The 26209-nt window shown below is 45.9% G+C and overlaps 2 protein-coding genes and 1 long non-coding RNA gene across 6 annotated transcripts; 2 read left to right on the top strand and 1 right to left on the bottom strand.

Moving 5' to 3' along the window:
* The first annotated feature begins 636 nt into the window (after positions 1 to 636).
* On the top strand, positions 637 to 26131 carry reep6 (receptor accessory protein 6). 3 transcript variants are annotated; one of them, XM_015971264.3, is made up of 7 exons: positions 637 to 769; positions 14541 to 14634; positions 17372 to 17510; positions 17704 to 17872; positions 17953 to 18092; positions 20553 to 20575; positions 21981 to 26127. In XM_015971264.3, exons 1-6 carry the CDS (start codon positions 637 to 639, stop codon positions 20565 to 20567), a joined length of 690 nt encoding a protein of 229 aa, XP_015826750.1. In that variant the 3' UTR covers positions 20568 to 20575; positions 21981 to 26127. The 3 variants fall into 3 exon arrangements, with proteins under 3 accessions (XP_015826750.1, XP_015826752.1, XP_015826753.1); XM_015971267.3 differs by lacking the exon at positions 637 to 769 and adding an exon at positions 13111 to 13590 and having other exon boundaries at positions 21981 to 26131; XM_015971266.3 differs by lacking the exon at positions 20553 to 20575.
* On the bottom strand, positions 7512 to 8917 carry LOC139071597 (uncharacterized). 2 transcript variants are annotated; one of them, XR_011521444.1, is made up of 2 exons: positions 8779 to 8917; positions 7512 to 8189 (listed from the first exon to the last, which is right to left on the bottom strand). It is a non-coding gene; the product is annotated as an uncharacterized lncRNA (long non-coding RNA). The 2 variants fall into 2 exon arrangements; XR_011521445.1 differs by having other exon boundaries at positions 7512 to 7944.
* ctnna1 (catenin (cadherin-associated protein), alpha 1) lies at positions 9296 to 12971 on the top strand. The gene has a single exon (XM_015971263.2). The coding sequence runs from the start codon at positions 9296 to 9298 to the stop codon at positions 12017 to 12019; it is 2724 nt and encodes a 907-aa protein (XP_015826749.1). The 3' UTR covers positions 12020 to 12971.
* Positions 26132 to 26209: the final 78 nt, after the last annotated feature.

The raw sequence follows: 26209 nt of genomic DNA, 5'->3' as shown, positions 1-26209 counted from the left end.
TTTTCTTGCTTTTAGCACCCCCTAGTGTCCATTATTAATTATCTGTGGTCCAAAATGAAACCAATCTCCTCGCTGTGCCTTTTTCTTTTTAACACCCAAATCTAATAGCTGAAATGTCTCCCCAGCCTTCTTTAGTGTCTACAGGAGTGATTCATCACTAAATTAAACAAACAACTGTGTCCATGATCTAAAACAAACATGCTGGCAGCAGCACAACAGGCGGTGGCCCAGGACTCTGAGGTATCCTGGCCACAGAGGGCGGTGGGGTCTGAGTGACATTTCACTGTTTCAAGATGCTGATTCAAAAATATGAACAACTTTGCCTTTAGGATGAGTAAATCTGTTTTGTGTTTGATGGAGAATAAAAACGAGAAATGGAGAAAAGGCAAAGACTGAAACTTTAAACAACTATATAACCATAACATAATCATCGGGGGAAGTTTTAATGTTTCTATCTAAGAATGAGACTTTTGAATGAATGATTTTGGGATTAACGGATGCTCACGAGGCACCTCCTCCCTCACCGCTCCACCTCCTCATTACAACAGATTGTTGCTGTGAGAGGATTACTACCTGCCAGCTGCCGGTCCAGGATCCTTTCCTCTCTGCTTCTCTTTGAGGACGTTGTTGGAGACCATGGGACTGCTGGGTGTTCTCACCTCCATCAAGGACCGAGCAGAAAAGTTTCTGAACGAGAAGAACGTGGTGACGGATTTTCTGGGGAAGGTGGAGGAAAAGACGGGGATCAAGAAAAAGGTCCTGGCTGTGGGTATGTGAGGAAGCTCCTGCTGTGTTCAGGTGATGAAAGGTGTCCGTGGTTCTGGGTGGATTCTGTCCAGGTGTGACACAACGGTACCTGCCTGGACGAGTCCGAGAAAAGAGGATTCAGTTAATCCTCCTGTGAGGAGATGCAGCCAAAGCTTCTGTTTATTATTCTGCATAATCGGACTTTAAACTGCCTCCTCATCTCACTTTTATGTTCCTTTCAGTTGCATCTGATTTCCTGTTTGTTGGTTTTGGTTCAAACAGAAACCCTCTGAATTTGACATCGTTAGACGTTTCCTTTTGTTGATCCGCCTTCCCCCAGACCGTGTTCTGGTGAAGGTTCCCAGCAGGTCCTGGAGTTAAAGCGGCTGAAACTCTTTATTTTCCTACAACTCGGCTCTGAGTCCCATCCTGACACAGCTTCAGAAGTCCACATTTTAGTGGCTAATCTTTATCATGCACTTCCTGTTTTAAATCCCAAACTACGGGAGTGTCTTGTGAGCTGCTTTTCCTTTAAGGAGCTCTGGCTACAGCCCGTGCCCTACAACGTTCTGCTCAAACTTAGAAAACTCCTGGGATGACAAGCAAGATGAAGTCCTGCTGTCCTGAACATTTTTATTCATCTCTGGAGCCTCTCCTCCTGTTGATTCTTACTAAACATCTGTGAAATCTTCTGAACCCTGTCTACTAAGCAGAGTGCACTTGCAGGAAGTGTGCAGTAAGGCTTCGAGTGTGCGGTATACAAGTGTGCAAATAATCGCTGAACTGGAAAAGGGAGTGTTGCGTGATCGACCGCAATGCATGCAGGGATGCTGGTCACTGAGCTACTTTTTATAAAAACCTTTATTAACAACTTTCAAACAAACAACCAAACATCCATCCGTTTTCGGCCCGCTTATTCGGGGATGGGTCACGGGGGCAGTAGTCTAACTGGGAGGCCCACCCTTCCCTCTCCCCAGCTACTTGGGCCAGCTCCTCTGGGGGAATCCTGAGACGTTCCCTGGCCAGCAGAGAGACATAGTCCCTCCAGCGTGTCCTGGGTCTTCCTTTAGATCTCCTCCCAGTCGGACCTCACCAGGGAGGCGTCCAGAAGGCATCCTAAGCAGATGCCCGAGCCACCTTAACTGGCTCCTCTCGATCGAGAAGTTGGCTCTCTGTAACAACCAATTATTTAAGTAAATTTGTTTTGTCTAAAGCATTCAGAGCATCAAATAATTATCCTACAGTGAACTACTTTTTTATTTGACTGTGCTACCTTTTTTACTTTAGTGTCTGCCCTGGGATTGGGAGATGGGGGTTCAAATCCCAATCGGGTCATTCCAAAGACTTTTAAAAAATGGGACCCAATACCTCCCAGCTTGACACCATCGACATATATATATATATATATATATATATATATATATATAGTGGACGATTCCTGTACATAGGCTCGTATGAGAAGTTTTTAATTTGAAATGGGAGGTGGCCACCACCGCCATTTTGATTGTGTCACACGTCTCGTCGCGCCCAGACAATCCCATAAAAGGGAAAAGAGGTGGAGCTGAAGGTGGGGCTGTAAGGCTGGGATCAAATGATGACACCCGTCGAACAGTGATGTAGCTACAAGCTAAACCAAAGCCAACGCGGAGGGGGGAGCTAAGCTAACAGAGGTAGCTTCCTAGCAAACTGTGCACAACACCGGAGCTTCTGAGTCGGAGATGTGCCAGGCTGACCGCTGGGTAAAACCGGGTGGAACACAGAGGTTTCCAACCGAGAGCTCCACAAGCCGGCAGCCGCGCAGCAGACAGGCGCCGCTGCGATGCGCCGAGCTGCCGCTGAGGGGAGGGGACCATACCGATAGTGGGAACCCAGCTCCACCAACATGTTATATTTCAACCCATTTTCTAAAGTGCAGCATTATGTTAAATGCACTGGGTTTTACCCTATTACATTTAAATGTCATGGTTAAACAGTACATGTTAAAATCTAAGCTCAGCTCGGCAGTGACCTAAAATACATAAATATAATTTTACTTACCGAAAAAATGAAGTGGAGACTCCTTGGACGCTCTATTAGTGCAATTAATGCCACAGCAAGTCATTTTGTCCAACAATTGCACAAAAATATCCAAAAAAGAACACAAACGCTACAACTAATGGTCTAAGTTGAGAGACGGAAAATGACGGAACAGTTTTTAAGCGAGACCGAGGCTCTACTGAGGCCTTTCCACGGAGCTAGCTCTGTGGTCACGTGGGTCTGAGGCTCATTAATTATACAGAATTTTAGACTTTTAATACACTTAAACAGAAGAGTGAGAAAAACATTCACCCCCCTCAGAGTTGTCATGAGTGTAAACTAGATCATTTAAACCAAAAACATGTTCTGGTACCAGGCTGTAAACATACCATGCCAACGTTATTTCTATAGCACAGTTTAAGACACAGCGTGAGAGCTGACCGAAGTGCTGAACAGGCAGGATCAATTAAAACAAAAGTAAAAACAATAGGACGATAAAACACAACAATAAAAACTATAAAATCCTAATAGGATGACATGGATCACTGTCTAAAAGACAAGTCATAAAAGTAGGTTTTTAAACGACATTTAAAACAGGCAGAGAGGACGCCAGCCTGACTGTACTGGGCAGTGAGTCCTAGAGCATGGGGGCAGCATGGACAAACTCACGTTCACCTCGTGATTTGTAGGCCATCCGGGGAGTGCAAAGCAGTAGACGGTCAGCTGACCTCAACATACGAGTAGGTACATATGGAGTCAGCAGGTCGGACAGATATGGAGGAGCTAGGTCGTGTAGGGCTTTAAAAACAAACATCAATATCTTAAAATGCACACGAAATGTGATGGGGAGCCAGTGAAGATGTTCCAGGACTGGTGTAATATGGCTACAGTATGTCGACTCGTGTTTGTTAAAAACCTAGCAGCGGCATTTTGGACAACCTGCAACCGGTTCAGGGCAGAGACAGGAGTTCCAACTAATAATGCATTAGCGTAGTCCAAGCGAGAGATGACGAAAGCGTGGATGACTGATTCCAAGTGCTTACTCTTTAAGATCGGTCTTAAACGAGACAGGTGGCGTAACTGATAAAAACAAGACATTTTGCCCATCTGAGCTGCCGTAGTGGCTGGCCGCGATTTTAGATTGGTCTCCATTCGCCCCGAGTGCATTCATTTCTATTGAGGAAGGTGCTTACTTATCCAACTGTAAAACACAGTTTATCAAGCTTTTTCACAAAATCAGACACAAAGGTATGGCATTACAATTAAAAAAATAAATATAAATAAAAAAAATATTTCAAATATCAAACCCCAGCAGGTAGGCTGGAAAAGTTATCCCATGTGATCTGGTTTCAATTGTACACCGGTTGTTGCAACCATAGGCTGCACAAAAACGGGCATAGGACCAAACTTTATTAACAATCCAAACAGTTCTCGAAACGGTTATCAGAAGAACAAAGGATCTGTAGAAGATTTACTCAAATGCACTGATGACTGGCTCCTGCCTTTGTTAATTACTGTGTTACGTATATGGTGGCCTTACATTACAAAGAATAGCTAGTGCTACTTCTTTGTTGTTTTTCTTTACATGTTCTGATGTTGATGTCGATTTATTACTACATTTTTACTTAATCTGACTTTGTGTTAGATGTTGAATTCCCTACTTGGATGCCCAGCCTGCATTGACTTTGCCAAGAGACCTATCCAATATGGCGACGACGCTTTACGCTCTCCAGCGCGTCACAATTCCAAATGACGCTCACCACGCAAGGATATCCCAGCATGCTTTGCAATGCGCGCCGTCCGTTGGCGTTTCCAACAGAGAGGAGAAACAGGAGCGCTGCGAAGTTTTAAAGGTAAGTTTATTAAATGATAGCGGTAGAAAACTAAAAGACTTAAAGCGGTTCTGTTTGTAGACATTTTATGTTTATATATTTATTGTTTGAATGATGTTTTAGACAGGAATCCCTCAAAACGAGCCTTTATGGCGGTTCGTGGTTATTTCTGTGTACGTGTTGCCCGGCAAGTCAGACTAAATAAATATTTATACAAGAATCTGGTCGAATTCTCTAGGCTAGTGCGTTCGGTTTACCTCGGAGGTCGGAACTGGTACTGGCGTCACACCCACGTTACCCGCGTTGTTAGCGTAGTTAGCATCGACATACATACGGTAGTTAGTCAGAGAGGTCGTGATTGGTGACGCACACCTCCCAAGTAGCCATGGTTTGTAGATTCCTCAATAACAGAGTTGTAAGCTGTCCGTTCAACATGCAAACACAACTTTTAGTATGTTCGGTTTAGAATTGCTAGCACTACATGTAACCTTGATTTTAAACGCTCTAATAAGTGCTTAGTAAAATAAACACGTACGTCTATGGTTGTTGATACAGAGAGCCGCCATTTTGGATGTAGAGGTTGTTGTGAAATTCTCCCGAGTTTTCGACTCCCGGTGTCGGTACAGGATCGGCTCGGGGTCCTTCGACTGCCGATGACGTCACATTACTGTAAATTACTCGGCTTTCACACAGGGGCGCAGATAGGATTTTCAAACGGGGGGGACAAAGTTCCAATGTACCCTCCCCCCACACGCACGTACACATACACAAACTATTGCAAGCGCCTTAACTAGAGCTCAGTCAGTTTGTGTAATTTCATCCAACGTTTTACGTAAAAACTAACATTTATATACGTGTTTGAAGCCGTTATGCAGCGGAACGCTGGCAGCAAAACTCTGCCTGATGATAAATGATCCGCACTTGTGTAGCGCCTCTCAGAGTAAGGACTCCAAAGCGCTTTACACTACAGTGTGTCATTCATCCATTCACACACTGATGGTGATGAGCTACGATGTAGCCACAGCTGCCCTGGGGCGCACTGACAGAGGCGCCCCACTATTTAATTCAGTCATTTGTTATTCTCCCAATCAATTACTAACCAAAACCTCCTGCTTTATGCAAAACATTAAATGATTTTCAGCGTATCGATCTTTACAGAAAACATAAAAGCCGTAAAAAAACTGCACATGAAATATATTTAAAAAACTAAATTCACTTATCACTTAGAGCAGTGTTTCCCAAACTTTTCAGCCTGACCAACAGATGTTCCTTCGTATTTTTATGTTATTTATGAATTTTCATTGTGTGGAAAGTTTTTATTTATATATAAATATATAAATCTCCTATTATATTTTAAGTTTTTATGAAGGGATCATATTTGTAGATGAGACTTGTTAAAGTCAGCAATGAGGCTTTGGCACTTATAACGAGTAAGTCCCAACACGGACAACGACGTACTGAAACTAGAACCAACATGCATAAACAGACAGATCGGTCCCGCCTACTTACACTGATGGTCTTTTTTAAATACGCAGTAATCGTTGATGGCCTTTTTCGCTTCATCCTGCATCCTAGCAGCAACCACTTTGGCGCCTCTGGAGTCGGTGTTTGTTTACGTCATGCTGCATTCAGTGTAATTGGAAAAAGGAGCTTCAAGCGCTAAGCCTCCTATTTTGTTTTCTTTTCTGGCCTTAGTTGGGAGGGGGGACGGATCGGGGTCGATCTGAATCGGGGGGGGGGGGGGGATGGGGGGGGGGCAGATCCTCCCCCATCTGCACGCCTGCTTTCACACACACATTTTGGAAAGACATCAGCAGTTTTGTTAATAAATTCTTGTTAACACCTGAATGTTTTCTTTATAATTGTAATTTGTTAATAAAACACCATATTATCTTTGTTTTGTAAAGAATGTGAAACTGCATAAAACCAACATCGGACTGACAAACAGAACAGTTCTTGTATGTGAAGCCTTATCTGTTAGTATTGATGTGGAGTTCGTCTGTATATTTCCTTAGTTGTTATCTAAATACATTCTTTGACTCTAAATATTGCTTGGTGTCTTTCAATAAAGTTCTTATATTCTATTTTGCCCCATTTCATCACCATCAAGAGCTTTTGAGGGTCACCGTTTATCATCTGCTTATATTTTACATTTCCTTTAGAAATTCAAACATATTTTCTCCAAAAAGTGTTGATTTTTGGACTACAGGACTACAACCGCTAAGACCACGACCGCAAATTTCTTCTGACCAATCAAAATCATAACGTGATAACGTCACTTCCGTAAGCTTCATGTTCAGCCAATCAACTACTTTGACGTCATCAGCAGTCGAAGGACCCCGAGCCGATCCTGCACCGACACCGGTGTTAAATTCAGTCGTTAGCCTGGCATGCCAGCGTAAAAAAAAATATTACCACTATTACTATTACTACTAACATTACTACTAAACGTATTAAAGCCGCAAGGCGGGAATTGGGTCTGGTTCACTGGGCTGGGGAGTTCTGAGGATAAACGCTTCTCGTCATCAGCTTTAGGGACAAATAAAAGCTTTTTGTTGAGCTTAGAGGTGAAGAGTGGACCTGTTTACGCATGACCACAACAGTGCATTTGTGTTTTGCTGTGAAAGTACAGTTTAACACTTATTACAATTAAAAAACTAGTTTGTGTGAAGAATATCATTTTTATCTTCTCGTGTGGATAAATGTAAAAAAAGTGTCTGTTGCCTTTTTGTCACCTGTGATCTCTGATTTTCTCAGTTCAGGACTGCAGGTGTCCGGGGTCAGGAGAGGCTCGCCGCTGCAGCTTTCACTGGCTGTCCTCCTGGGAGAGAGGCCTTCTACTGGCATAACGTTAATGTTATTTACTGGTTTGGTGTCTGCATGCTGCAATTGAAACAAATACTAACTGATAACTCATCTGATCATTCATTTTATTATTTACAGATGTTTTTGAACACATTACACAAACATAAAATGAAAATATGGTAAGGGGACAAGACTATTTATAATCAATGACAAGTATTAAAAGATGCAAGGATGGAACATTTATGTACACGTCATGCAGGATGTACTTTGCTAAGTGTCTTCATATGACTCGTCGTGATTTGGCGCTATAAATAAACTTAACTGATTAACCCGTGTGAATTTCCTGGATCATTTCTTTAAACCGAGTGAGCAGGTGGTTGGCGTGCTGCAGAAGGATCCCAGACGTGGATGGAGGGCTGGGCATTTCTGGTTCAAGGGTGGAACATGGTGCAGGGCGGTCTGCAGAGAACGCTTTGGGAGGCATCCTCGCACGACCACTCCATCTTCCATCTACAGGCTGGCTCGATCAACGGCTGTCACATCCCTAAAACATGTTCAGCAAAAATGAAATGAGGAGATGGTTTATGGATTCACCAGTAAAACAATTGTGACTCTTAATTAAAAGGGCAGCATGTTCTTTTCATGGATTCCTACATAAATAAGTTAACAGAAGTCGTGGGTTGGACCGCTGACTGCCTCCATACCAGCCTCTCACCTACAGCATCGCTCGCTCATCCTCCAAGGCCACAATGTCACCAGCGCTGAGGGAAATGTGCAGGATGGTGCATGCTGACATGTATTAACGGGGAGAAAATAGTTTTTATTGTTAAATTTAAAACATAACCTGCTGTAGTGTCACTTTACAGCGGAACTACTGCGTATTTAATGATGTCTCAGTGACCGGTCACTATGTGGTCAAAGTGGACCCTTTCTGAATGTTACACGGCAGAACAACAGTTATTTTCTGTTAAAAGAAAGCAGGGTATAATAAAAACTACAGATGGTTCACAGATTTAGGAAAGATCTAATGCCACTGTCAACTTAAGTCTGTTTTTAAAGCTTTTACACCCACTTTAAAACAGATTAAGGAGTTGTAAAAACCACATGAGAGCAGGTCCTGCTGTAGTTAAAATGTATATAGTTCATAATTATCCACATTTTAATACTCTAGTGGCCTTTACCCACCAACCATCCTGAAACTAACGTCAACATGGAAGTCCTGAAGGCTTGTAGACTAAACTAGATGACTTCACCCAGGTTGTTCACCAGCCTGAGGAACAAACCTGGTGAAGGTAAAGCTGCTGGGAGGGGGGGCTGCTCTATTATCGCTAGCTTTAGCTGTTAGCTGCCGCCACGGTTGCTAGGTAACGGGACCTACAGGCTGCAGTGGAGGGGGAGGCCAGACCGTCCGACCGCCGGTCTTATCGGTCGAGCAAGGACACGTACTCTCGGGCATTCAGGCTCTGGAGTCGGACACACCCAGTTCCAACAGAAATGTTCCAAACAAGGTTCCCAACAGGCTTCCGGGCCTGCTGCAGCCTGTCGCCGCCCCGCTCCGCTGCCAGGAAGTTGGGAAACTCGGTCACCGCCCTGCCCCCACCCCTCCTCCACTCCACTTTAGCCATTGTTGGGCGAGAGTCTGCCTCACCGAAACGGTTCACACCGAAACTATTCCCTCGGTACCGCTCAGAAGACTTTACACAGGCGCTTATTGTTTTGAAGCGTGGAGGTTGTTTTTTCCCCCCGAAAAGAAGCAAAGCCAGCCAAAAGTCGAGAGCTACGTCACACGGAGCCCGAGAAGAGAGGAAAACTTTTCAGGAGAGGATTCCGGACGTTCTCCATTTTGAACTTTTGCACTCCGGTTCGTCTTCAGCGGATTGTGTAAAAACCACACGATGACGAGCGTCAACACTCCCAACATCAACTTTAAATGGGACCCCAAGAGTCTGGAGATCCGGACTCTGGCAGTGGAGAAGCTCCTTCAGCCGCTTGTCGCCCAGGTCACCACTCTGGTCAACTCCAGCAACAAAGGTCCATCTAACAAGAAGAAGGGACGCTCCAAGAAGGCTCATGTTTTGGCTGCTTCAGTGGAGAAGGCCACCCAGAACTTCCTAGAAAAAGGAGAAAAGATTGCAGAAGAAAGTCAGTTCCTCAAGGAAGAGCTGACCGAGGCTGTGGAGGATGTCCGTAACCAAGGTAATTCCATGCGCCAGGCTTCTGGAGAGTTTGTTGAAGACCCCTGCTCCTCTGTGAAGAGGGGCACCATGGTCCGTGCCGCCAGGGCCCTCCTCTCAGCGGTTACACATCTGCTGGTCCTGGCAGACATGTCTGATGTCTACAAACTCCTGGTGCAGCTTAAGCTGGTTGAAGATGGCATGGCTAAAGTGTGCGGCGCTGGAACAGAGCAGGATTTGGGGATCCAGTATAAGGCTTTGATCCCAGAGGTGGACAAGCTGAACCACATGGCTGCTAAGAGGCAGCAGGAGCTAAAGGACGTCCAGCACAAGGACCAAATGGCTGCTGCACGTGGATTGCTCCAAAGGAACGTCCCCTTGCTCTACAAAGCGACCTGTGCCTGCCTGCAGCATCCTGATGTGGCGGCCTACAAGGCTAACCGTGACCTGATCTACAAGCAGCTCCAGCATGCGGTCTCAGGAATCTCCAACGCTGCCCAGGCCACGAGCACCGAAGACTCGGCGCTGAGCCAGCCGGGAGGGGCCGGAGAGCTGGCTTATGCCCTCAACAATTTTGATAAACAAATCATTGTGGACCCCTTGGCATTCAGCGAGGAGCGCTTTCGTCCTTCTCTCGAGGAGCGCCTGGAGAGCATCATCAGCGGAGCTGCACTCATGGCTGACTCTTCCTGCACACGCGATGACCGCAGGGAGCGCATTGTTGCTGAATGCAACTCAGTGCGCCAGGCTCTGCAGGACCTCCTGTCAGAGTACATGGGGAATGCGGGGAGGAAGGAGAGGAGCGACGCTCTGAACACAGCCATCGACAGGATGACGAAGAAGACCAGAGACCTCCGCAGGCAGCTCCGTAAAGCTGTCATGGACCACGTCTCGGACTCGTTCCTGGAGACAAACGTCCCCCTCCTGGTCCTGATCGAAGCCGCGAAGAATGGCAACGAAAAGGAAGTAAAGGAATACGCTCAAGTCTTTCGCGAACACGCCAACAAGCTGATCGAGGTAGCCAACCTGGCGTGCTCCATTTCCAATAATGAAGAGGGGGTTAAACTGGTGCGCATGGCAGCATCCCAGCTGGAAACCCTGTGCCCCCAGGTGATCAACGCAGCGCTGGCCCTTGCTGCCAAGCCCCACAGTAAGGTGGCCCAGGACAACATGGACGCATTCAAAGATCAGTGGGAGAAGCAGGTCCGTGTCCTCACTGATGCTGTTGATGACATAACATCAATCGATGACTTCCTTTGTGTGTCTGAGAACCACATCCTAGAGGACGTGAATAAGTGTGTCATCGCGCTTCAAGAGAAGGATGTTGACGGTCTGGATCGCACCGCCGGCGCTATTCGAGGCCGGGCCGCCAGAGTCGTTCATGTTGTCACTTCTGAGATGGACAACTATGAACCGGGGGTCTACACGGAGAAGGTTCTGGAGGCCACCAAGCTCCTGACCAACACGGTCATGCCACGGTTCACCGAACAAATCGAGTCTGCGGTTGAGGCCCTAAGCACAAACCCCTCTCAGCCTGTGGACGAGAACGAGTTCATCGATGCGTCTCGTCTGGTGTACGACGGCATTCGGGACATACGCAAGGCTATCCTCATGATCAGAACTCCAGAAGAACTGGACGATTCAGACTTTGAGACCGAAGACTTTGACACACGCAGCAAAACCAGCGTGCAGACCGAGGACGACCAGCGCATTGAGGGCCAAAGCGCACGCGCCATCATGGCTCAGCTGCCGCAGGAGCAGAAAGCAAAGATCGCTGAACAGGTGGCTAGCTTCCAGGAGGAGAAGAGCAAGCTGGACGCAGAGGTGTCCAAGTGGGATGACAGCGGCAATGACATCATCGTGTTAGCCAAGCAGATGTGCATGATCATGATGGAGATGACGGACTTCACCAGGGGAAAGGGGCCACTGAAGAACACGTCTGATGTCATCAGTGCTGCCAAAAAAATAGCCGAGACCGGATCAAGAATGGACAAACTGGGCCGCACCATTGCCGACAATTGTCCCGACTCATCCTGCAAGCAGGACCTGCTGGCCTACCTGCAGCGTATCTCCTTGTATTGCCATCAGCTCAACATCTGCAGCAAAGTCAAAGCGGAGGTCCAGAACCTGGGAGGAGAACTGGTCGTCTCTGGGCTGGACAGCGCCATGTCTCTGATTCAGGCTGCAAAGAACCTGATGAACGCCGTGGTGTCCACAGTGAAGGCATCTTACGTGGCTTCCACCAAATACCAGAAGACCAAGGCCATGGAGTCCCTCAACATGCCGGCCATCTCCTGGAAGATGAAAGCTCCCGAGAAGAAGCCTCTGGTTAAGAGAGAGAAGCAGGACGACGGGCAGACCAACAAGGTCAAGAGGTCTTCTCAGAAGAAGCACGTGAACCCTGTGCAGGCTCTGAGCGAGTTCAAAGCCATGGAGAGCATCTAGCTGGAGGAGAACGCACGTTCTTAATCCAGGAGTTTAGGATTGAGGGAGCTTTATTGGTTGGACCAGTTCTTCAGATTAGCTTTAATCTTAGCATCGACCTCGGTAGAAACGGCAGCCAGAGGGGCGAGCAGCCGAACCTTTCCGTAACGTAGACGAGAGGAAAGAGCAGATTTAACAGATTAGTAATTCCAGGAGGCTTTTGATGATTTTCATACGATTTCTCATTTAATTTTGGTCAAAATACGTTTTGAACTTTATACATGAACTATGCAAAATCTCAGCTGCCTTATTCCATGTTGTGATTGTGGACTTTCTGCTGATTTCGACACGGTTCACCAGCAGCTTACTAACGTTTTCGTGTGTGAAATCCTAACGTTCTGCTTCGGGTTCCTGTAAACACTTCCTGTTCTGGAGCACCAGCTCGTCTGTCCTGCTGACGCGAGTATAGGCTTTTGTTTTTGAGCGTCCATCAGACCGAACGCCTTCCGAATTCAGTCATTTCTCTGCTCTTAAACCAGCGTCCTGCTTTTCCTGTGCTTGAGCGCTAAATCATGATTTTATTCCAACCCGTGTCTTTATAACAGATTTTTATCTTTCTCTGTATGTTTTAGTGCAAAGTGTCACACGTGTAGTTGGTTGCTTTAAAGGTGTGCACAGCTCTACAGAAAGGAGTTGGCGTGGTGACATCTGGGGGGTGGGGGGGTGTTGGTTTTTCAGATGTAGAATCAGAAGACACAGAAAAGTTCGGAGCTTTGTGCTGTAATGTTTGGTTTTGGATCTCGGGTGAAATCTGACTTTGCTGTGTTGTTTTTTTTATTATTATTATTATTAAAGAGCTGACTGCTTAGTGTGAACAGTTATACTAATGTGCCTGATGTCTATCTTAAATAAAGTAAACCCAGTGTATTGAAGCTGAAATCAAAAGAAAAGGAATAAAAGCCTGACACCAGGAGTGCCGCTTCAGTCTGTTTCTTTTGGTTTTTGCTACGAAATCTTAATGAGTCGTAATGTTAAACCGGGCAGAAGAGTTGGGAGGATTCTCCTTAAAAAATCCAAAGTTTGTTTTACGGTGATTTCTTTCATTTGTAATCAAAAGATTAGTAGAAAATTTCAACATAAAATGACGAAGCATGGCCCTACATCAACAGCCGGGGTGTGTGTGGGGGTGGAGGGTGGGGGGGGCACGCCTGTCCCGTCAGACGTCCGATACCAAACACCAGAAAGACTTCCTTACTCATCAGTCACACTGGGATTATTTCCAACCAGACGTCTTCAAACAAAACTGAACATTTTTATATTTAATTCTAAAAGGAATTAAAACCAAACGCCGCAGGTCTGAATCTGAAGGGCCAGAACAGGCCGTAACTGTTCACCTGGTAAAGTTGGTGCTCCAGATGTTCCCCAGCGTGTGAGACTGGCTCGTCCTGCTCTCGTGAGCTGATGGGTGGTGTGATGTCAGCGCGGTGCCTGGCGCCTGCTGTCTCCCTCCGAGCGTAGGCTGATTATCCAGAGAGACGAGCAGCAGAGCAGGATGGCCTCCATGACTGGACAGCAGCGTGAGCTGATCAGAGGTAGGAGGGGTCCTCAACTTCCTCCGGGGTTTTGTTCTGCACCGGCGGCAGGGCTGGGACTCTGGCTGCAGGAGCTTTCTTCCACACACCCGGTCCTCGGCTCGAGTCTCTAAACGGTTTCTGTTCATCGTCCAGGTTTGTTTCCCACTGGTGGTTCTGTGCCTCAAAACTGGACTTTCATCATCATCATCTTTTCTCAGCAGCTTTTGGTTCACAGGAACCTTCACTGGTGTTGGCAGAGCTGTCATGTTGTAAACCTCACTGGGAGAAAACCGCATCACGTGAGGTTCAGTGAGAAACATCCACACAGACGAGCAGACTGAGGCTTAAACTTGTGTTTGCTGATGAAAACAGACGCTGTGAGCAGAACACACATCCTCAGTGATTAGGAGAACTCTGCAAACTGTCCATTTTTGTTCACTCATCCTGGTCACAGGGAAGCAGCTCCAGCAGAGAAACCCCAGCCTCTCCAGCAGCCTCCACCAGTGGGACCTCCGGGCGTTTTCTTGGCCAACATGGAGATAATCTCTCCACCGTGTCCTGGGTCGAACCAGGAGCCGCCTCCCAGCAGGACATGCCTGGAATACCTCCAGAATAACACCTGGAAGGCATACAGGAAGAATCCTGACCTCATTTCAGAGCTCTGTCAGCGGAGGAGCAGCAGCTGCACCGAGTTTCTCCTGGATGTCCGAGCTCCTCACCCGGTCTCTCAGGCTGAGCCCGGCTGCCCGACCAAGGAAACTCAGTTCAGCTGCTCATGACATGAGTTCTGGAAACAGGGTCACTGGGACTTGTTGCTAGATTTCTCATCTAATCATGATCTATTTAATGATAAAACAGAACTTTTCTAAAGCTAAATGAGTTTAAAAAAACTACAGGTTTGGACTTAAGCAGACAATGAGTCAGACTTTAGGTCTCCATGAGTGGACCTGATGTCTTTCTGCCTGCAGGTGCCGTCTCACTGACTGGACTCTACCTGGTGTACGGATATGGTGCCTCACTTCTCTGCAATCTTATCGGCTTCGCCTATCCGGCCTATTACTCGTGAGTTACTACCCTAAATTGTTGCACTCATCTGCTGATTTTTCAATTTAGTTCAGTTTATTTATAAAGCTCCAAACCACGACCAGCGTCGTCTCAAGGACCTGCACGCAGTAAACAATACAGGTCAGGTCATTAAGCCAATCAGTAACAAGTTTTCTATATAAGGAACCCAGCAGGTCGCATCGAGTCACTGACTAGTGTCAGGTCTTTACAGCAATCCTCATACTAAACAAGCATTTAGCGACAGTGGAGAGGAAAACTCCCTTTTAACAGGAAGAAACCTCCAGAGGATCCTGGCTCAGTATAAGCAGCCATCCTCCACGACTCACTGGGGATGGAGAAGACAGAGCGCACACACACACACACACACACACACACACACACACACACACACACACACACACACAACATTGTGATTCTTAGTAAATATTCTATTAGGTGAGAGATAAACTTTATTGTATTTATCCTAGTGGATCTATAATTAAACGGGTAAACTAGTAGTAGCACATCCAACGTCAAAGAGAGTAAAAAGTTGTTATCAGGAGAGGGAGAATGTTTAAGTGGTTAGCAGCAGTGTGCTAGACGATGGCCCCCTCCATGAGGCCACCACAGCTCAGCAGAACATCGTTGTAGCTTCTTCTGGGGAGAAAAACACTTAGAGAGAAAATAAAGTTAACAGCTGAAATAGCAGGAAATAATACAGTTAAAGAGCAGACTGTAGAATAAAGCAGTCGAGTGTGGAAAGTGGTCAGTGTGTCCTCCAGCAGTCTAAGCCTATAGCAGCATAACTACAGAGATAACTCTGGATAACCTAGCCCAGGAGTCAGCAACCTGCGGCTCTGCCATCCATCAGATGTGGCTCTCTGTGCTTGTAAAATAATGAATATTTAATCAAAATGTATTTTATTTAACTGAATTCATTTGTTGTCTGGATGCCAATTCTAAATGTAAAGATGGACTTCTTTTCAAATCTAAACAGAAATGATAAAAGATCTAAAAAAAAATTAAACAATGTTGTCCCTCTGCATCATAACCACTGCCACACGACTCACAGCGGTGTGCTGTGCAGTTTCTTGAAGTTTCCGTGTGTGTTTTGCACTTCTAGCACCGGTCTAAACCATAGATATGTACATAAACACACATCTATGGTGTCAGTAAACTGACCAGTGTGTCCAAAATGTTATAATTAAATAAATTCACTTAGTAGGAACATTTCACCCGTGGCCCAAACGCACTCCGTCCTTCTGCTTCGCGTAAATCTGAACAGGTTCACTAAACATGTCAGAATCAGGTTTTATTGCCATACATGTGAGAATCACAACATTAGGACACTGCTGCGGTGCAAGAAAAATAAATGATAAGCAAAATGAGATAAACACAATAAAATCATAATAATATAGGGAGAAGCAGCTAGTTTATACAAGTCAGTGTAGGTCAGAGCGGGTCAGTTCAGGTGCGAACACCACAGGGTCACGTGACACTGGTCCGATCAGGCAGGGGCCAGAGAAAATATGGACTCTTTGGCAAACTTACACACCGAAGCAACATTAATGTTAGTGACCTCCGATTGGCGTAACCGGGTGTCGTTACCGCCAGCGTGAATAACAATCTTACTGTATTTATGCTTATCCTTAGCCAGCAGGTAAGGTTTAATGGCCGCAGGTAAACATTTAACTCTGGTTGCTGGAGTCTCTAATGCCACGTTTCTGACTATGGAGCTGCCAATGATCAGAGTCGAGTTGTCAGTGGGTGCGTGACCGAGCGGGTTGGTGGTGGCCCACGGGCTGGGTTCTATGCTTCATGCGTACCGTCACCCAGCCGGCCTGCCTGAGGTCCCGGTTGCTCGGGTTCTGCTGGCGGACCACTAGGGGGTGGTTCTGAGCTAGTTAGCCCCGCGCTAGCTAAGTAGCTACGGCTATCTACGGGCTTGTCAACAGCGCGGAGTCGGGCCTCCAGTTCCGACACCCTCGACTCCAAAGCTACAAAAATGCAACATTTATTACACGTACCATGATCGCTAAAGGAGGCAGAGGAGTAACTAAACATCTGACACAGAGAGCAAGAGATAGGAGACGGAGAAGCAGACAGAAGTAGCCATAGCCGTGCTGAGGCTAAGCTAACTGGACGAGCAACCCGTTCAACACCAAATAAACTGCGTGCAAACTCAAATGGTTCCCTAAAAGTTAGGTGGAACAATAGAAAATGTTTGTTTTAGCGTGCTTATGTGCTACAATAACTCAGAAATGCCCCAGTACCGAGAAATGTAATCAATTTTAGCGTGCCCCAAACTCCGAAGCTACACGGAGCAAGACTGAAAACAGGAAGTGACGCTAAACGCCTTACCGCAGGAAGTGACACAAGCAATCATGAATTTAGGTTGACCCAAGGAGATAGGAGAGATGTGATCTCTCTTTTTAATTCTCATCAGAACTCTAGCTGCAGCATTTTGGACAAGCTGAATACTTTTAACTACATTCTGTGGACTTCCTGAGAGTAATGGATTACAGTAATCCAGTCTTGATGTAATAAATGCATGAACTAGTTTTTCAGCATCACTCCTGGAAAGGATGCTTCTAATCTTAGAAATATTCCGAAGGTGGAAGAAGGAAATCCTACAAACCTGTTTAACGTGGGATTTGAATGACATGTCCTGGTCAAAGATAACACCAAGGTTCCTTACTTTTCCAGGCTGTGTGACTCCCACTAACACCTCCTTTAAAACACTGGTTTCCTGCAGAATCAAAGCCATTGAAAGTCCGTGCAAAGAAGATGACACAAAGTGGCTGACTTACTGGGTGGTGTACGGCGTCTTCAGCCTGGGAGAGTTCTTCTCTGATATTTTCCTCTACTGGTTCCCATTTTATTACGCCTTTAAGGTGAGAACTCAAACTCTGTGTGGATGCCAAGAAAAACATTGCTGCCATTCAAATTTAAATCTTTGGCAATGTATGCTACCACATTTTAATTCCTGCCATGATTTGTGCAACCCTGCGGGCTGCATTGACCACTGGACTCATTATTCAGCCAGTAGATTGAATTCATGTTTGGTTTTGTGTCGTATGCCTCCAGTGTTTGTTCCTGCTGTGGTGCATGGCCCCAGTGTCTTGGAACGGCTCCCAGATCATTTACAACAAAGTGGTTCGTCCCGCCTTCCTTCGTCACGAGGCCGCAGTGGACAACATGGTCAGTGATCTCAGTGGGAAGGCCATGAGCGCAGCTGAGAATCTCACCAGAGAAGGTAGAGCCGGTCCGAACCGTAAACCGCCTTCACCGCTGTTAGAGGAGGTTAACGATTTCCATCTGCTCCTGCCTCCTAAGTTCTTTCAACGCTGGTGAAGAATAAAGCTCTGGTGACGCCAGCACCGCCGGTCCCTCAGCCTGAAACTAAGAGTTTACCAAGTTCTTCCATACAAGCACCAAAAGCTGCTCCGTCAGAGCTGAGAGAAAACGATAAAAGAGTAAGCAGATCCTTACACCAGTTTAGGCCAGTCTGGACCAGTTTAGGCCAGTTTAAGTGATAATGATGATAAATGACCCGCAGTTGTATAGCGGCTTTCAGAGTCAGAGGAGTCCAAACAAAGCGCTTTACACTACAGAGTATCATTCATCCATTCACACACACATTCACACACTGATGGTGATGAGCTACAACGTAGCTATGGCTGCCCTGGGGCGCGCTGACAGAGGCGAGGCTGTCATTGTGCACAGGTGCCACCGACCACCACCAGTCTAGGCACAGGGTATCCGCGGGTCCTTGAAAAGTCTTAAATTAGCTTTTCCAAATTTAAGGCCCTAAAAATCCTTAAAAATGACAAATGATCCTTAAATACAGTTTCCAAAGGTCTTAAATTACCAAAGACCCAACAAACAAGATTCTTTTATTTCTATAAAATTTTCATTTTCAGCGTTTTTTGTGTACGATGTTGGCGTAAGCGGAACCGTACACATTCAGTTGGTTGTGAAAGGGGGCTATTTTTAGATGAGCACATTAGCTAGTTAAGCTAGTGGGAGCTTGCGCCATGGGGAAGTGCAAGTTTAATGGTAACTGGATGGCTAATCCCACGTTCGCGACGTGGTTAGCACCGGTTCCAGGCAATAGCTGGAAATTATAGCTTAAATTAAATTTTTAAAAATAGCTTAAATTTGGTCAAAGTGGCCTTAAAAAAGGTCTTAAAGAGTCTTAAATTTGGCTCCCTTAAACCTGCAGATACCCTGTAGGCAAGTCTGGACCAGTCTGCACTAGTGGCCCTGAGCCAGTTATTGCTAAACGAGTCTTTACAGGGTTAATGAAAGGTTACTCAGACCCACCGCCCTCTGTAGCCAGAATAATAATAATAATCATCAAACTTATATGGCTCTTGTTTAGGACACTCAAAGACACATTCACACACTGCCAGTGATGGTAAGCTACTTTGTAGCCACAGCCACCCTGGGGCGGTTTGATAGGCGAGGTTGCCATTTGGCGCTGTCGGCCCCTCTGTCCACCACCAACACAGGCAAGTTGGGTGAAGTGTCTTGCCCAAGGACACAACAGCAGAATACCCCTGGTGGGAGCTGGAATCAAACCCATGACCCTCCGATAATGAGGCAACCCGCTGTACCACCTGAGCTACTGCTGCCCCGAGAATATCACACTTGCAACTTCAGAGTGGCGGGCCGCTGTTTAGCTGACATACCTGGCGCTGCAGGCTGCTTCCAGCAGGTTTCCTGCATGTTTTAGATCATGAACACATCTGATATGCTTGATTTAGTGACGAATCCCTCCTGTAGACGCTGATGAGGCTGGGGAGACGCTTCCCACAGATAGACGTTTTGTTTTTGGCTCTACCAAACGGACACCAGGGATGCTAAAAACAAGCCAAAACTGCCTAGTCTCCTTTTAAATAATAGACGATTGATTTAATGCAAGTTTGTAGATCGGTCAATAATTTCACATGCATTTTACATCATTTCTGCGTATAAATTAATTTTAAAAAATGGAGGAGCCGTTTGAGAGCCGGTTCCTTTTAGTGAGCCGAGTCGTAAGAACCGGTTCTCTTAGTTCCCATCGCTAATCTGCACCAGTCCTACTGTGCTGTATCTAGTAAGTGCAGCTTTAATGCAGCTGTGCTCCTGAGAGCCCACTACAAACTGATGTTTGTGTTTGTAGATTTCATTTGGGGGGTAGATTTGTGTTCAAGAGATTTGATGCATAATTATTTTATAGCTAACAGAAAGCCAGCTCTAAATCTGGGGTATTGGTAAATGTTTGTTGACATTCCAATATTTTTATCCATTGAGCTCACACTAATAAGGTCCGTTGTTAATTAAAGGGGGACTAGGAAGTTTTGCTTGCTTTTAGCACCCCCTATTGTCCGTTTGTAAAAGCAAAACCAAAACCTATCTCCTCTCTGTGTGTTTGTATTTTTAATTCCTTAATCTAACATCTGGAATGTCTCCCAGCCTTCATTAGTGTCTACAGGAGTGATTCACCACTAAATTAAACAAGTCAGCCTTGTTCATGATCTAAAACATGCAGGAAACGTGCTGAAGCCGGACAGCAGCGCCAGGTAGGTCAGCTCAGTTCTTTCCCAACAGAGCGGCCCGGGATCTGTGATGCGGCAAGTGCAATATTCTGGCCATGGGGGGCGCCACTGGCCCTGGAAGGGGTCATTTTAGCACATACTGGCTCAAGAAAATTATTTAAAAGTGTCAAAGAGTTGCAAAGTGTCCCTTTAATCAAACCGTTTTATTGCTTGTAATATTTGCTGTTTTATGTTAGAGAATTTGTTCCATTACACACAAAAAATGGGTTTATCAGAAAATGCGTTTCGAGGATGAGACAAAGTTAGAAACCCTCCCAGGTGCTAATCCTTCCTTCATGCACGCATTTGTTTACCTTATTTGTGTAACGTTACACTCTCTGTTGTCTGTTTCAGCTTTTCCTGGGTTAACTAGTTTGGTAAGTCAGCTGATTTCAGGCCTAACAGGGTATTGATGAAAGGGCTGATGTTATGCTAGAGAGAGAGGGTAGATTTCCTCCTTAAGCCTGAGTCATGCTTCTCCGTCAGCTCCAACAGGGACAGACACGCATGGACGGACGGAGACGTTTTGCTCTCATACTTCTCCGTCTCCTGGAGAGCGTTGCAAAGCAATTCCCCACCAGGACAGCAGAGGGCGCAGCGCTGTTCTGTGGTATCCTGTCATGTATCGGTCCAAGATCGTGTGTTTCTATTGTGTTTTTTGTATATAAGAGACTTTAACACAGACAGATTTGTCTCTCATCCGTCTCCACCTCTTCATGCTCTCCCCACCTCTAAACCCACGTTTCCTGTCATTTCCGTCCACAAATAAAACGCTTGCTGCGCATCTTTTCACTCCTCCAGTCACGGAGGAATTAAACGTTCATGTTTTAGAGTTTTTTCGTGAGGTATTCTTCAAGCTGCTCCGTGTCTGCCGCTAGTTATCCTCGGCTCTCTTTATGTTTTTGAGGGTGCAATGGCGGCGGTGTAGACGACAGCAGTGCCCTGACCAATCACAAGCTTGCGTTCTCCGTCTCGACGGACGGATGTTTAGAAAAGAGACTCCGTACGTCCTTGCGGGGCTCTCCAGCATGGACGGATAATGGCGTTGCGTGTCTCCGCGCTGACGCAGAAGCATGACTCAGGCTTTAGTGTTTGTCAACCATAAACCTGACCTGAACAAAAGAAAAAAAACACCCCACCTACCCTGCTGTTGTCTGGTGTACTGAAAGCCCAACTCCACCTGACTGATCCAGAACAGGTAGCTGCAACATCTCACTGTAATGTGAACATTTAAAAGTTAGGGGCCGAGAAAGGCTCCGTGAGGAACCCCCTCATTGACATAAAAACACTGGAGAGTTTTTCCTGTATGTACTCTTGGCTCAACAACTTTAAAGTTGCTATAGCAAATCTGGAACACAAATTACCGTAAAACCTTTTTTACGTGCCTCTTAACAACATTCTAACATACTTTAGCTATAAATATATTGTGAAGCGTAAAAAAAAAAAAAATATATATATATATATATATATGTATGTATATAATGTGTGTGTGTGTGCTGCGCTTTGGTCAATGAGAGTTGTCTAAATGCACAATAGAAATCGAGTGGGGTTGAGAAGTCTGGCTGCTTGGTTTGATGAAGATAATTTTATTAGTTCCAACATCAGTAATTTTTTTTAAAAACAAGACGAATGCCGTTTAATACGATAGAGCAGAAATCCTTCGTTATAAAGCTTAAATTATCATACCGTAGACCCTTTGATGTCCTGATTTATTTAGATATTTTACACATGAAAGCACAAAGTCATGAAATAAGTTCACAGCAGTTTGTTTTTGTTTTCCAGTCACTTCGATGACATCGGAGAAGTGAGAGGAGGAAGCTCAGTGAGGAGGAAGAGGGGAGGAGTTTTCTCTTCAGGCTGCAGCATTCCGACTGGAAGAACGCCTCACGCTGAAGAGACTGATTCCTGTGTGTCGTATTTCTCAGATTCTCTTTGTTTATTTGTGTTTGTGTGTTTTTAGATGCGAGACTTGATCAGCACGAGCTCAGAGTCACCTCACCGCTGATTGGTAGCTGAATGTTTCCCGTTTTCCACAACGGTCAAATTAAACTCTGTCACTGAAGTTTTCCACAAGTTCCAACTTTGTGGAAACCATGGCCATAATTTTCACTTTAGAAGTGTGTGTGTGTGTGTGTGTGTGGGGGGGGGGGGGGGGGGGGATCTTTACAGTATGTTCTAATGGGAAACAGGCTTCAACACAAACAGTTGTTTTCCACTTGGTCCTTGAGCTCAACCAATGTCAGTTTAATATAGCGTAATATTGGGTTTGGATGGTCAAAAGTGCAGGGGTCAACACTTGACTTTGGAAATAGTCAAAATTACGCCCATGGTGGAAACACTCTAGAAAGTTCAATTTCCTCTGATGAAAAGTGAGCCGAGGCACCGAAAGCTGCTGAGATGTTTTATTTCACCTGCAGAAATCTTGTTTTCTGATAAACAAAGATTCTGGGTAATCCAACCGTCATGAGTGTTTCATTTCAACACATAAGTGGTAAATGGACTGTATTTGATATAGCGCCTTCTAGAGTCCTGGAACCCCCCAAGGCGCTTTACAACACAATCAGTCATTCACCCATTCACACACACATTCACACACTGGTGGGGATGAGCTACGATGTAGCCACAGCTGCCCTGGGGCGCACTGACAGAGTCGAGGCTGCCGAGCACTGGCGCCACCGGTCCCTCCGACCACCACCAGCAGGCAACGTGGGTTAAGTGTCTTGCTCAAGGACACAACGACAGCAACAGACTGAGCGGGGCTCGAACCTGCAACCTTCCGATTACGGGGCGAGCACTTAACTCCTGTGCCACCGTCGCCCCACACATAAATGATTTTCCCTGTAAGGGTTTCTGTCTGAAGAGGACATCGACTTATTTTACTATAATATTGTCCTCTGTGGCTGCACGGTGGTTAGAAGGTCCTGGGTTCACGCTCCGGCCTGGGGTCTTTCTGCATGCATGGCTTAAGTTATAAATGACCCGCACTTGTATAGCGCCTCTCAGAATAAGGACTCCACAGCACTTTACACTACAGTGTATCATTCATCCATTCACACACATCTGGAGTCCATTGGGCTGTATTTGTATAGCGCCTTCTGAGAGTTCTAAAAGCCCCCAAGGCGCTTCACAATCAGTCATGAGCTACGGTGTAGCCACAGCTGCCCTGGGGCACACTGACAAAGGCGAGGCTGCCGAGCACAGGCGCCACCGGTCCCTCCGACCACCACCAGCAGAATTCTCGTTCTGGAGCCGGGATCGAACCTGCAACCTTCCGATTACTGGACAACCCGCTCAACCTGTTGAGCTACTGCTACTCGGGTTCTCTCCGGGTGTCCCGGCTTCATCTCACAGTCTCTCTAAATTGTCCTTAAGTGTGTGTGTAAGTGTGTGCGTGCGCCCCAGGGCAGCTGTGGCTACATCGTAGCTCATCACCATTAGTGTGTGAATGGATGAATGATACACTGTAGTGTAAAGCGCTTTGGAGTCCTTACTCTGAAAGGCACTGTACAAGTGCAGGTCATTTATCATTTGACTGCTGGAGATAGGCAGCCGTGCCCCCGCGACCCTGCGTGGACACGCGGGTTCATATAATGGATGGATTGTATTCTGTTCAAATAGTTTGAAGTAACACTAAACAGTTTCCTGCTCCTCTGCCCTACTGCAGCAGCCTGCTGTAGCTAGCGCTAACAGCACGCTAACAATAACTTGAGCAAGCTCTGATATTAAATAAGCCACAAATTAAAAAATTTACATTGTTGGACAAATAATGTTTTTACTTAGATGTCCAGTAGCAACAAGGCCAGGTCACCATCAGTCCATGATTTCATAGCCTCCTTCAGCTACCTCAAGTAGGGCTTATGATTATGTCATCATCACTGACGCAGCCGCCATGTTGGCAGCCTCCAAGTCCTTACTTGTTGCTTCTGACAACAGCGCGCTCAGTCTCGTTCACGCTACTCCATTTAATGTATTATGACTTTTACATCTTTTGTGCGTTCTTGCTGTGTTTGTCTTCAAATTCCATTTTTGGTTATTTTTTAAACACGGATAAGGTTTTTTTTCTCCTTGCTGACGTTTCGTTTGCGGCTGCAAACTTCTCAGAGCTGACGCTGATGGTGGCGTCACTTCCTACTCCGTTTATCTGCGGGCAGCAGAGGACGTTGTCGCCCTCTGCTGCCCGCTCTCCGATGATGCAGTCCCATGCACGATCCAACACAGAACAACAGAAATACAAAAGATGGATAAAGGAAGCTATAGAGATGAGGAAACGGTGATATGGGACGATGAACAGAGACGATGGGGTCTACACATTGGATCAAGGTCCTGGTTCTGGTCTATAGGGCCTTACATGGACAAGCACCATCTTACATTGGTGATCTTCTTAGTCCCTACACCCCCAGCAGGTCCCTGAGGTCCAGTGATCAAAGCCTACTGGTTGTGCAGCACCAGGCTAAAGGTCAAAGGTGACAGATCATCTGCTGCTGTGGCCCCCAGACTCTGGACCTCTCTCCCCCTGAGCCTGAGATCAGTGGACTCAGTGGTCTCCTTTAAAAAGCAGCTGAAGACTCACTTGTCCAAGCTGGCTTTTGTATGACCTTCTTCACCTCTCTCTCTTTATTCTGCTCTCCCCACCTATTCCACCTTCCTCAGGATCCACTGGTTTCCCTCTTTCCTGTTCACTCTCTCTCTTTCTTAACATTTTTTAATCACAGTTGTCTGTTTTTGCTCATTTTAAATGTATTTTAAACATTTTCTAAATGCTTTTTCATATTTTTACTTTTTTTTTGTTTTCGTGAAGCGCCTCGTGATTTTTATCTTGAGAGGCGCTATAGAAATGATATTTTCTTCTTCTTCAATCCAAAGACGTGTTTATCTGGTGTAATCTCAGCTCCTCCAGCAGAGGGTGCTGCTGTTTTCAACTAAAATCCACAGAAAATAAACCAAAACTTTCTCTCACATGTTCCTTTGTCGCTATTAGCATGCATTTATTTAAGCTTGGCTCTCTCGTTCTCTTCCACCTTAGGGGGTGTCACCCACCTTGACCTTGAGGCTTCCAGTCCATACTCTGCACAGATGTTCCTTGGTTGTGGCATTCCATGGAAGCTTTCCCTGCCAGCATCTCACACCCTGCAGTTATGTGGCGGACTGTCTCAGGGGCCTCTTTGCATAACCTACACCTTGGGTCTTGTCTGGTGTGGTAGATCTTGGCCTCTGTTGCTCTGTTCAGGGCCTGCTCCTGTGCAGCCAGTTATCTGTCGGTGGTACATCCCATGTAGGGGTTATTCCTCCCATGATGGTATCTCCAGCATCTCCTCCTCTGTTCACCATTGTCTGAGACATTCACTGAGCACGTCATCTGTGGGAACCTTATCCTTGATGTACTTATGGATCTTGGATGTTTCGTCCTGGACAGTGGTTCTCACACTCACTAGTCCTCAGCCACCTTCCTAACGGCAATTGTACAGTATCAGGGTGCTGGGTTTGGGATGGATCCCTCCATGCATGGCTAGGAGCTACTGTGTCTTAACATCTGCGGTCTGCATTTCTTCCTTTGGTCAGCTGGGTTTTTGGCTGTGGCTCCTTTCCTTCCAGCTTCATCGAGGTTGCCATTTGCTTGTGGGATACTGAGGTACTTGTAGCTGTCCTCAACGTCTGCTATTGTTCCTTCTTGGAGGGAGACCTCTTCTGAGTGGACCACCTTACCTTTCGTCACCGTCCGACCACACTTCTCAAGTCTGAATGACATTCCGATATCAGTGCTGTAGATCTTCTTGGTATGTGTGTGTGTGTGTGTGTGTGTGTGTGTGTGTGTGTGTGTACGTATGTATGTATATATGCATACATGTATGTACATGTATATACATACGTACATACACGTATGCATATATATGTATACCCCCATCCTTTACACGTACATATGCATACGTGTATGTACGCATGTATATATGTAAGTATGTATGTACATATGTATATGTATATATGTATATATATATATATATATATTTATATAT

This window comes from Nothobranchius furzeri, chromosome 8, assembly GCF_043380555.1.
Source record: "Nothobranchius furzeri strain GRZ-AD chromosome 8, NfurGRZ-RIMD1, whole genome shotgun sequence".
Lineage (NCBI taxonomy): Eukaryota > Metazoa > Chordata > Actinopteri > Cyprinodontiformes > Nothobranchiidae > Nothobranchius > Nothobranchius furzeri.
This window is presented reverse-complemented; position numbering and strand designations above follow the sequence as displayed.

Bases quoted from the DNA above. Each gene is read 5' to 3' on its own strand.
- reep6 (XM_015971264.3), top strand. From the start codon at position 637: ATGGGACTGCTGGGTGTTCTCACCTCCATCAAGGACCGAGCAGAAAAG. The intron at 14,635-17,371 runs GTGAGTTACTAC...GGTTTCCTGCAG, and splicing joins GCCTATCCGGCCTATTACTC to AATCAAAGCCATTGAAAGTC. The intron at 17,511-17,703 runs GTGAGAACTCAA...GTATGCCTCCAG, and splicing joins CATTTTATTACGCCTTTAAG to TGTTTGTTCCTGCTGTGGTG.
- ctnna1 (XM_015971263.2), top strand. From the start codon at position 9,296: ATGACGAGCGTCAACACTCCCAACATCAACTTTAAATGGGACCCCAAG.